General features: G+C 38.8%; 1 protein-coding gene across 1 annotated transcript in view; it reads left to right on the plus strand.

The window, feature by feature from the left end:
- DBNL (drebrin like) overlaps positions 1 to 12,351 on the plus strand; it is a 72,011-nt gene that overhangs the window by 27,192 nt on the left and 32,468 nt on the right. Inside the window, exons 7-9 of the mRNA XM_053718137.1 lie at positions 3,422 to 3,573; positions 4,515 to 4,548; positions 5,832 to 5,925. Of these exons, the coding sequence (XP_053574112.1) occupies positions 3,422 to 3,573; positions 4,515 to 4,548; positions 5,832 to 5,925 (280 nt within the window). The remainder of the gene's footprint in view (positions 1 to 3,421; positions 3,574 to 4,514; positions 4,549 to 5,831; positions 5,926 to 12,351) is intronic.

The raw sequence follows: 12,351 nt of genomic DNA on the forward strand, positions 1-12,351 counted from the left end.
ATCAGACAGAGCATACAATTTTTAAAAATGTTTCCAATTTACTTCAATTATCAAATTGGCTTTGTTTCTCTGTTGTTCTTTGTTAAAGAGATACCTAGGTAGGTATGTAGAGCACTGCATGGCAGGATATAGTGCTGCCATCTAGTGCTCCCATATAGTGCTTCAGACACGTGCACGTTCATAAGCTTAGATCCCTGTTTTTCAACAAGATACCCAAGAGAATGAAGAACATTTAATAGTTGACATCATTTAGAAAGTTGTTTAAAATGTATTTGTTCTGTCTGAATCGTGAAAGAAAACAATTGTTTATTCTAGTCAATATTAGTGCATCTACATCTTAAATAGAATAACTTTTGAAGCATACTTCTATTAGAAAAAAATGTTTCTAGTAAAAGCTATCATTGTTTAAGTGATAACATTTATTGTGCATGGACTAAATTGATCCTACGTCTGTATGCCCAGTATTGCCACATTCACGCAGCTTCTTAACCCTTTTAATGACCACGATGTACCCTGTATGTCGCTGGTCGTTAAGGGTTTTTCAGGTCATAGCAGCAGGACCACACTAAAATGACCTCCCTTCCGGCGGCAGTTATCCTAGAATAGCTATCAAAATAGCAATCCCCATTCAAAGACCAGCGACGTATTAAGGGGATAATGAGTGTGCACAAAGCATACGGAAGTATGTGTCTTGCACAGTAAAAGCTCTCAGTTGAACAAATGAAGCTTTTATCAAGTTTTTGCTAATGCAAGTTTATTGCATAAATATTTCTATAAAAATTGAAATGAACTTTTATAAAAACCGCAGGCAAAAGGAGAGGTATTTTGTTGAAAAACATTTTTTTTTTTTTACAGATGGGTGGTACAGCCAGTCTGCTGACATTCTACCTGCACCATGCACACATAGCAGAGTGTGTACCTACTGCTAACTCTGCTTTAGAGTCTAAAGCAACTCAATATGTTGAGCAGTCCTACAGCACATGCGTGTCCTGTCATTGAGCTACTCTAGAGCAGTGGGGAGAACACTTTGCTAGCAGTGTATGGGCAGGTAGTACAGCAGGTGGTTGGATGTGTCGTCTATGTATGTGTGTGTATATGTATACATAAACACACATACACACTGTATATAGGTTCCCAATAAAGTGCACTCTCACCTCAGCCGTCAACTACCAGGATGCTGGCAAAAGTGTATATAATCCACACAAGGCAAGCACTCTCTGGATTTTCCACTTCACACGCTTTATGGCAAAACTGTGATGTTTCAGGGATACCTCCTATTTCTCAGGCGTCTGAGGAAGGGGAGGCATCCCTGAATCCCCAAAAATCACAATTTTGATAAATATACTGTATATATATTATTCAGTGATGTCCCACAAGTACAACAGTACCCCCCCCCCCCCCCCATGTACAGGTTTTATGGGGTTTTGGGAAGTTACAGGGTCAAACATATGGGGCCTGCTCATATACATGGAAATTTGGCGCATTGATTTTCTGGGCCTATGTCACCTTTGAGACATTTTGGGAGCCCAGTAATGAAAAATTACACCATCATGGCATACTATTTGCTAAAGTAGACAACCCAGGGTATTCCAAGATAGCTATGTTTAGTCTTTTTTTGTAACCAGTTAGTCACAACAGCTGGCCAAATTTAGTGGTCATATATTTTTTTTTCCATGAGTTTTTCACACAAACACTGCTCTCTGCTTGTTTTGATCATCATCCTTATATGTTTTACTGCTATAAAACACCCATATTTGTGTTCAGCGGTTTCCCATGAGTATAACAAAACCCCCCAAGGTACAGGTTTTATGGTGTTTCTGGAAGTTACAGGGCCAAACATGGTGACTTCTCATTTACTTGAAATTTGGCACATTGGATTTTCTTGGCTAGGGTTGCCTTTGAGACATTGACAGCCAAGGAATGAAAATATCCCCCATCATGGCATACCATTTGCAAAAGTAAATAACTTTAGTTATTTTATCATTATCTTAAAGTGGCTGGGCTTAAAGTGCAAGTCAATCCTAGCGTTTGTGAAACGCTAGGATTAACCATTGGTACAAATAAAGGGGACTCGCCGCTCTGAGCTGCTCAGGCAGCCCACGGCAGAACGCTGTTTTGCTAAGAGGTCACGAGATTGTGGATTTTCTGACAGATACTGACTGGCCTATAAATTTGTTTGAGCCAACTATATTCTCAAACATGGTATCTGTCAGAAACAGGTTTAAATCGTTAATTGACTCACAAACTGTTATTTTGGTTGTGATGCCAAGAGTTGCTGTAAATGTTGGGATTTCAGGATCAGTTAAATTTAGGGGTAGCCAATGTTGATCAGATGTTGCTGGATGCCACATTTTAGTTGGTAGAAGGCAGGGTGCACCATTGCTAGATGTGTCACTCATGGACGCTATATCTGATGCCGTAAAAGTTTTGCTATCAGATAAGGCAGAAAGGTTTTTCACTCCCTGAATCTTGTGCAAGAACGGCGTAAGCTTCTTCTGCTGAATAGTGTGAACATTAAAGGGACACTGTACCCAAAAAATTTCTTTTGTAATTCCGAAAGAGCATGCACTTTTAAGCAACTTTCTAATTTACTCCTATTATCAATTTTTCTTCATTCTCTTGCTATCATTATTTGAAAAAGAAGGCATCTAAGCTTTTTTTGGTTTCAGTACTCTGGACAGCACTTTTTTATTGGTGGATGAATTTATCCACCAATCAGCAAGGACAACCCAGGTTGTTCACCAAAAATGGGCCGGCATCTAAACTTACATTCTTGCATTTCAAATAAAGATACCAAGAGAATGAAGAAAATTTGATAATAGGAGTAAATTAGAAAGTTGCTCAATCTGAATCACGAAAGAAACATTTTAGGTACAGTGTCCCTTTAAATCCCTCAACCCGAGGGAAGAGAGGAAGCAGATGCATTGGTAACAGCCAATGATTCCACTCATTGGCTGTTACATTGCTGCAGTGACTAATCCATCACTGCTCCTGAATCTGATTGATTCCGGGGGTCTGCCTGAGTTGCTAGGCACGTCCGCCAGACAGATCCAGCACTCAAGAAGCAACAGGAAAGAAGGAACACGTCATAACAGTAATGACGTTCCATGCTTTCCTAACGGCGTTAAAGCATGGAATGTCCTAATGGCGTGAAGGGTTTAATGTAACTTTTTTTTTTTCTCACACAAAAAATATTTTAACATGTTTAAATAGTGCTCTTACATATTCCTGATAGACATTTTTAGAGTTTACTGTCCCTTTTAATTCCTATTTACTATTTATACATATACAGATTGGCTTTAATACCAGTTTTATGAGTGTAAATGATCTTGTATTCTTTTCACTGTGATTGTCTGATAGTCTTGACCTATCTAATATTAGGACTGTATGGCCACCCTCATTCTATCTTCTAATCTTTTAGAAAGATGAGGAAGAACGCAGGATCGAGGAGCAAAAAAGGGCACAAGCAAACAAGGAACGACTGGAGAGAGAACGCAAAGAGAGAGAGCAGAAGGAAGCAGAAGTGCGAGAGAAGAGGTTTCGAGAGAGGGCGGGAGAGATAGATGCTCAGAGGTGAGAGCAACCGATAGCTGAAAATTATATACGATCTTTGTTTGCTCACAATAGCTTGAGAAGTTTCCCCATCAGGAGAGAAAGCTTTTACCTTAGTGGATTGAGCCTATAAGAATGAGAAATATATTAGACACACATAGATTCTCTCAAGGCTCCCTGGCCCGCCCCTCTACAAAAGCGTTTTTTTTTTTCTAAACCGTGTCAGTGGGCAGAGAAGCCATACCCCGTGGCATATTAGGGAAATCTGGTGTGCACACTTCCAGGATTGAGCTCAAACAACATTTTCTTTGAGTTTTACAGAAGTCCTGGAACTTTGTACCACTTTTTTTCTAATGGGGTGTACAGTGTGGCTTCTATTGTCTCAAACTATGCAGGAAAGCGATGCTGTTACAGAAGGTGGCTATAGGACCTTGAGAGAAGAATCCTCAGGGCTATAAACAGCCACACAGGGGTGGTCAGATTATAGTGATCAGTTTGCAAACTATAAAATACATATTAAGTTTTATTAAGTAAAACAATTTTCTATGTTTGCTGTCCCTGTAAATGTTAGTAGAGGTTTGGTTTTGTAATTGTGAGAAAAGGGCACACAGAATTAGGAACAGATCTACAAGCTAAATATAAAGAGAAATATGTAGTTTAAAATGAAAACAGAAATTGAAATATAAAAAGAGTGTGATATATTCTTAAAAATGAAATGAGCAGAAAATAGAAGTGCAGAACGATAATAATGAAAATAAAGGTAAGGTAAGTGGAAGAGGTCAAGAGCAGATACAAATGGGTTACAAGTGATGAAAGTAAGAACATTTTTAAGAATGTAAGTTGGGGATAAAGTGTAAATGGAAGATAGTTAAGGAGTGAAGAAATAGAAGAGGAGGAGGCTGTACTGAAGGGCAATTTAGGGGAAAAAAAAGTTTCTATACTAACTGGTCTCTCGTTTATAGGAAGCAGCAAGATGCAGCTGAAACACAACAAAGTGTAAGTGACCACATGGTTGAAAAGCAGAGGTAGTGTCATAGTTTGCAAATAGAATTGTGTATGGGAGTTAAAGGGACAGTCAACTCAAAATGTTCTATTGTTTAAAAAGATAGATAATCTCTTTATTACCCGTTCCCCAGTTTTGCACAAAAAACATGGCTATATTATTATACTTTAAACCTCTGTGATTACCTTGTATTTAAGCCTCTTTTGACAGCCCCCTGATCACATGACTTTATTATCTATTGAGTTGCATTTTTAGCTGTGTTGTGCAAAGCCCACGGGCGTGAGCACAATGTTGTCTATATGGCCCACATGAACTAGCAGTATCCTATTGTGAAAAGCAAATTAAAAAGCATGTGAAAAGAGGCTGTGTGTAGTGGCTTAGAAACAGGCAGAAAGTTAGAGGTTTGAATATTATTTAGTATATTAATAGATCAATGTTGGTTGTGCAAAGCTGGGGAATGGGTAGTAAAGGCATTATCTATCTTTTTAAACAATAACAATTTTAAGTGTTAACTGTCCCTTTAAAGGGACAGTCTAGTATAAATTAAACTTTCATTATTCAGATAGGACTTTTAATTTTAATCAACTTTCCAATTTACTTTTATCATCAAATTTGCTTTTTTCCCTTGGTATTCTTAGTTTAAACTAAACATAGGTAGGCTCATATGCTAATTTCTAAGCCTTTGAGGGCTGCCTCTTATCACATGCTTTTTAAATCTCTTTTCAACACAAAGAGACAGAAAGTACACGTGGGCCATATAGATAACACTGTGTACAGGCACAGGGAGTTATTTAAGATCTAGCACAATACAATGTTAAATTTAAGACAATAGATAATAAACAGTCACAGTCATGTGATCAGGGGGCTGGAAGAAGGTTCCTAGATACAAGGTAATCACAGAGGTAAAAAGTATATTAATATAACTGTTGGTTGTGCAAAACTGGGGAATGGGTAATAAAGGGATTATCTATCTTTTAAAACAATAACAATTCTATGGTAGACTGTCCCTTTAAGGCATTGGATGTGTTAGTAATAGCAGAAATGGCAAACAGAAGTGAATTATAGGAAGTGATTTGTCAGTGGTCTACTGAGGTGGGGGAAGATTAGGGATTGTAAAAGTTGGTGCAGTGTTAGTTGATAATTAATTGCAAGCTGTGTTTGTGTGGGGAGGGGTTGTAACTAGACAGTTAAAGGTTTAATATTGGAGCACAGATTGTAGCAATTGTTGCAAGAAAAATCAAAATAAAAGATACTATGACAAAGCTTTCTGCTCTAGGATGTTGCACCCCAGAGACCCGCTAACCCTCGCGAGATGTTCTTGCAGAAGGAACGCTCTGTGCCTGATGCTGCCCCAAGCGGCACACAGCCAGGTTTGTGATCTAAACCTAGTTCTCTATACTATATCTAACTGTATGAGCCCCTTTGGATTACAATTTTTGTCTCAGCTACCATATTTTATTCAACTCCTTAGTCCTTAACACAAGCAAAGCTTTAAAGATAATATTGTTTGCATGCAGTTGATGACTAAGTATAGTCTTGAAAACTATAAATTCATTTCACCTTGTTGGAGCCAATCATCTCCAAGCCATTGTTTTGCTTTTTGTTCCATGTGCTCAAGCACCACCACACAATTTACATTCTGTTTGTTCATATCACTACCTCTTACTTTCTTAGAACCCCCTCCCCCCATGTTCTCTGTTTTAAGATTACCTAGATTCACTTGTTTAGTCTCTCTAGAGAGACAAAACTCTCCAGAACTGGTAAATAGGGGGAGCAAGCTATGATACTAACTGTCCTCATGTTAGTTCAGTTTCTATAGTATGGATTTTAACATAAATCACATTTCTTTCCTATGGCATGGAGAGTCCATGACTTCATTCCAATTACTAGTGGGAAATTCAACTCCTGGCCAACAGGAGGAGGCAAAGAGCACCCCAGCAGAACTGTTAAGTGTCACTTCCCTTACCTTTAACCCCAAGTCATTCTTTGCCTCTATGATCGGGAGGATGGTCGAAGATAAGTGTCTGAGAAGATTTAATCCTTTAATGGGTACTTTTCCCTGCAAGCAAGAAGGATTGGGGTCAAGCTGTGTCCATGTCAATCTCTTTAGTAAGAGTAATGGTGACTTTTAGCAGTTAGAAGGCGGCAAGGTGGTCTTTGCTTTACTTCTAACACCATTGCTACCGCTTTGTAGAAAACCAGGGTTGGTTTCTCTGTTTTTTCTTTTCTCTACAGGTCCCTGACAGATAGTGGAGTGTCTGTCACACCTTAGTAGCTGTCTTTCTGCCCGGCAGCTGGATCCTTGGGTAAATGCCTTTGCCTTCTAGGTACTGAAGGACTGCGCTTTAAGGGGTTAAATCCTCAATTGGATCTTATTGTGATATAGCTTATCCTTTTTATTGAGGGTACATATAAAGGGCAGCTTTGCAGGCACTTATGTATGTTTTAAGTGAGAGACTTACGGGTTAATACATTTCTCTTATTTGAGAGACTTCATGAGACTGGCTGAACGGTCTATAAAGACTGAAGGGTCTATAAAGAGGTTATTTCTTTCATGTAATTAGCAAGAGTCCATGAGCTAGTGACGTATGGGATATACATTCCTACCAGGAGGGGCAAAGTTTCCCAAACCTTAAAATGCCTATAAATACACCCCTCACCACACCCACAATTCAGTTTTACAAACTTTGCCCTCCGATGGAGGTGGTGAAGTAAGTTTGTGCTAGATTCTACGTTGATATGCGCTCCGCAGCAAGTTGGAGCCCGGTTTTCCTCTCAGCGTGCAGTGAATGTCAGAGGGATGTGAGGAGAGTATTGCCTATTTGAATGCAGTGATCTCCTTCTACGGGGTCTATTTCATAGGTTCTCTGTTATCGGTCGTAGAGATTCATCTCTTACCTCCCTTTTCAGATCGACGATATACTCTTATATATACCATTACCTCTGCTGATTCTCGTTTCAGTACTGGTTTGGCTTTCTACAAACATGTAGATGAGTGTCCTGGGGTAAGTAAATCTTATTTTCTGTGACACTCTAAGCTATGGTTGGGCACTTTATTCATAAAGTTCTAAATATATGTATTCAAACATTTATTTGCCTTGACTCAGAATGTTCAACATTCCTTATTTTTCAGACAGTCAGTTTCATATTTGGGATAAATGCATTTGTTTCAATCATTTTTTCTTACCTTAAAAAATTTGACTTTTTCCCTGTGGGCTGTTAGGCTCGCGGGGGCAGAAAATGCTTCATTTTATTGCGTCATTCTTGGCGCTGACTTTTTTGGCGCAAAATTTTTTTTCTGTTTCCCGGCGTCATACGTGTCGCCGGAAGTTGCGTCATTTTTTGACGTTTTTTTTTGCGTCAAAAAATGTCGGCGTTCCGCGATGTGGCGTCATTTTTGGCGCCAAAAGCATTTAGGCGCCAAATAATGTGGGCGTCTCTTTTTGGCGCTAAAAAATATGGGCGTCATTTTTGTCTCCCACATTATTTAAGTCTCATTATTTATTGCTTCTGGTTGCTAGAAGCTTGTTCTCTGGCATTTTTTTCCCATTCCTGAAACTGTCCATTTAAGGAATTTGATCAATTTTGCTTTATATGTTGTTTTTTTCTTTTACATATTGCAAGATGTTCCACGTTGCAACTGAGTCAGAAGATACTTCAGGAAAATCACTGCACAGTGCTGGAGCTACCAAGCTAAGTGTATCTGCTATAAACTTTTGGTATCTGTTTCTCCAGCTGTTGTTTGTATTGCATGTCATGTCAAACTTATTAATGCAGATAAAATTTCCTTTAGTACTGTTACATTACCTGTTGCTGTTCCGTCAACATCTAATTTTCAGAGTGTTCCTGATAACATAAGAGATTTTATTTTTTAAATCCATTAAGAAGGCTATGTCTGTTATTTCTCCTTCTAGTATACATAAAAGTCTTTTTAAAACTTCTCTTTTTTCAGATGAATTTTTAAATGAACATCATCATTCTGATACTGATAATGGTTCTTCTGGTTCAGAGGTTTCTGTCTCAGAGGTTGATGCTGATAAATCTTTGTATTTGTTCAAGATGGAATTTATTCGTTCTTTACTTAAAGAAGTGTTATTTGCATTAGAAATAGAGGATTCTGGTCCTCTTGATACTAAATGTAAACGTTTAAATAAGGTTTTTAAATCTCCTGTAGTTATTCCAGAAGTGTTTTTTCTCCCTGATGCTATTTCTGAAGTAATTTCCAGGGAATGGAATAATTTGGGTAATTTATTTACTCCTTCTAGACGTTTAAGCAAATTATATCCTGTGCCATCTGACAGATTAGAGTTTTTTGGGACAAAAATCCCTAAGGTTATGGGGGCTGTCTCTACTCCTGCTAATGTACTACTATTCCTACGGCAGATAGTACTTAATTTAAGGATCCTTTAGATAGGAAAGTTGAATCCTTTCTAAGAAAAGCTTCCTTATGTTCAGGTAATCTTCTTAGACCTGCTATATTTTTAGCGGATGTTGCTGCAGCTTCAACATTTTGGTTAGAAGCTTTAGCGCAACAAGTAACAGATCATAATTTTATAGCATTTTTATTATTCTATAACATGCTAATAATTTTATTGGTGATACCATCTTTTGATATCATTAGAGTTGATGTCAGGTATATGTCTCTAGCTATTTTAGCTAGAAAAGCTTTATGGATTAAACTTGGAATGCTGACATGTCTTCTAAGTCAACTTTGCTTTCCCTTTCTTTCCAGGGTAAATAATCATTTTCGTTCCTTTCCTCACAACAAGGAACAAAAGCCTGATCCTTCATCCTCAGGAGCGGTATCAGTTTGGAAACTATTTCCAGTTTGGAATATATCCAAGCCTTATAGAAACCTATAGCCAGCTCCTAAGTACCTATGAAGGTGCGGCCCTTATTCCAGCTCAGCTGGTATGGGGCAGATTACGTTTTCTTCAAAGAAATTTGGATCAATTCCGTTCTTAATCTCTGGTTTCAGAAACATTGTTTCAGAAAGGTACAGAATTGGCTTCAAGTTAAGGCCTCCTGCTAAGAGATTCTTTTCTTTCCCGTGTCCCAGTTAACACAGCAAGGCTCAGCATTTCTGAAATGTGTTTCAGATCTAGAGTTGGCTGGAGTATTTATGCCAGTTCCAGTTCTGGAACAGGGGCTGGGGTTTTATTTTATCTCTTCATTGTACCAAAGAAGGTCAATTCCTTCTGACCAGTTCCGGATCTATCATTATTGAATCGTTATGTTAGGATACCAACATTCAAGATGGTTACTGTAGGACTATCCTGCCTTTTTGTTTAGCAAGGGCATTATATGTCTACAATAGATTTACAGGATGTGTATCTGCATATTCCGATTCATCCAGATCACTTTTAGTGTCTGAGATTCTCTTTTTAGACAAGCATTACCAGTTTTGTGGCTCTACCGTTTGGCCTAGCCTCAGTTCCAAGAATTTTTTTCAATGGTTCTCGGTGCCCTTCTTTCTGTAATCAGAGAATAGGGTTTTGGTATTTCCTTATTTGGACGATATCTTGGTACTTGCTCAGTCTTCTCATTTTCGAAGAATCTCATACGAATCGACTTGTGTTGTTTCTTCAAGTTCATGGTTGGAGGATCAATTTACCAATCAGTTCATTGATTCCTCAGACAAGGGTAACCTTTTTAGGTTTCTAGATAAATTCAGTGTCTATGACTCTGTCCTTGTCAGACAAGAGAAGTTTAACATTGATATCAGCTTGTCAAAACCTTCAGTCACAATCATTCCCTTTGGTAGCCTTATGCATGGAAATGTTGGGTCTTAGGACTGCCGCATCAGATGCGATCTCCTTTGCTCGTTTTCACATGCGACCTCTTCAGCTCTGTATGCTGAACCAATGGTGCAGGGATTACTCAAAGATATCTCAATTAATATCTTTAAACCGATTTTACGACACTCTCTGACATGGTGGACAGATCACCATCGTTTAGTTCAGGGGGCTTCTTTGTTCTTCCGACCTGGACTATAATCTCAACAGATGCAAGTCTTACAGGTTGGGGACCTGTGTGGGGGTATCTGACGGCACAAGGGGTTTGGGAATCTCAGGAGGTGAGATTTCTGATCAATATTTTGGAACTCCGTGCAATTTTCAGAGCTCTTCAGTCTTGGCCTCTTCTGAAGAGAGAGTTGTTCATTTGTTTTCAGATAGACAATGTCACAACTGTGGCATACATCAATCATCAAGGAGGGACTCACAGTCCTCTGGCTATGAAAGAAGTATCTCGAATTTTGGTTTGGGCGGAATCCAGCTCCTGTCTAATCTCTGCGGTTCATATCCCAGGTATGGACAATTGGAAAGCGGATTATCTCAGTCGCCAAACGTTGCATCCGGGCGAATGGTCTCTTCACCCAGAGGTATTTCTTCAGATTGTTCAAATGTGGGAACTTCCAGAAATAGATCTGATGGCTTCTCATCTAAACAAGAAACTTCCCAGGTATCTGTCCAGATCCCGGGATCCTCAGGCGGAGGCAGTGGATGCATTATCACTTCCTTGGAAGTATCATCCTGCCTATATCTTTCCGCCTCTAGTTCTTCTTCCAAGAGTAATCTCCAAGATTCTGAAGGAATGCTCGTTTGTTCTGCTGGTAGCTCCGGCATGGCCTCACAGGTTTTGGTATGCGGATCTTGTCCGGATGGCCTCTTGCCAACCGTGGACTCTTCCGTTAAGACCAGACCTTTTGTCTCAAGGTCCTTTTTTCCATCAGGATCTGAAATCCTTAAATTTAAAGGTATGGAGATTGAACGCTTGATTCTTGGTCAAAGAGGTTTCTCTGACTCTGTGATTAATACTATGTTACAGGCTCGTAAATCTGTATCCAGAGAGATATATTATAGAGTCTGGAAGACTTATATTTCTTGGTGTCTTTCTCATCATTTTTCTTGGCATTCTTTTAGAATACCGAGAATATTACAGTTTCTTCAGGATGGTTTAGATAAGGGTTTGTCCGCAAGTTCCTTGAAAGGTCAAATCTCTGCTCTTTCTGTTCTTTTTCACAGAAAGATTGCTATTCTTCCTGATATTCATTGTTTTGTACAAGCTTTGGTTCGTATAAAGCCTGTCATTAAGTCAATTTCTCCTCCTTGGAGTTTGAATTTGGTTCTGGGGGCTCTTCAAGCTCCTCCATTTGAACCTATGCATTCATTGGATATTAAATTACTTTCTTGGAAAGTTTTGTTCCTTTTGGCCATCTCTTCTGCCAGAAGAGTTTCTGAATTATCTGCTCTTTCTTGTGAGTCTCCTTTTCTGATTTTTCATCAAGATAAGGCGGTGTTGCGAACTTCTTTTGAATTTTTACCTAAGTTGTGAATTCCAACAACATTAGTAGAGACATTGTGGTTCCTTCATTATGTCCTAATCCTAAGAATTCTAAGGAGAAATCGTTTGCATTCTTTGGATGTTATTAGAGCTTTGAAATATTATGTTGAAGCTACTAAGTCTTTCCGAAAGACTTCTAGTTTATTTGTTATCTTTTCCGGTTTTAGAAAGGCCAGAAAACTTCTGCCATTTCTTTGGCATCTTGGTTGAAATCTTTATTTCATCTTGCCTATGTTGAGTCGGGTAAGACTCCGCCTCATAGGATTACAGCTCATTCTACTAGGTCAGTTTCTACTTCCTGGGCGTTTAGGAATGAAGCTTCGGTTGATCAGATTTGCAAAGCGGCAACTTGGTCCTCTTTGCATACTTTTACCAAATTCTACCATTTTGTTGTTTTTTCTTCTTCTGAAGCAGTTTTTGGTAGAAAAGTACTTCAGGCAGCGGTTTCAGTT

The sequence above is a fragment of the Bombina bombina genome, chromosome 6 (genome assembly GCF_027579735.1).
Source record: "Bombina bombina isolate aBomBom1 chromosome 6, aBomBom1.pri, whole genome shotgun sequence".
Classification (NCBI taxonomy): Eukaryota; Metazoa; Chordata; class Amphibia; order Anura; family Bombinatoridae; genus Bombina; species Bombina bombina.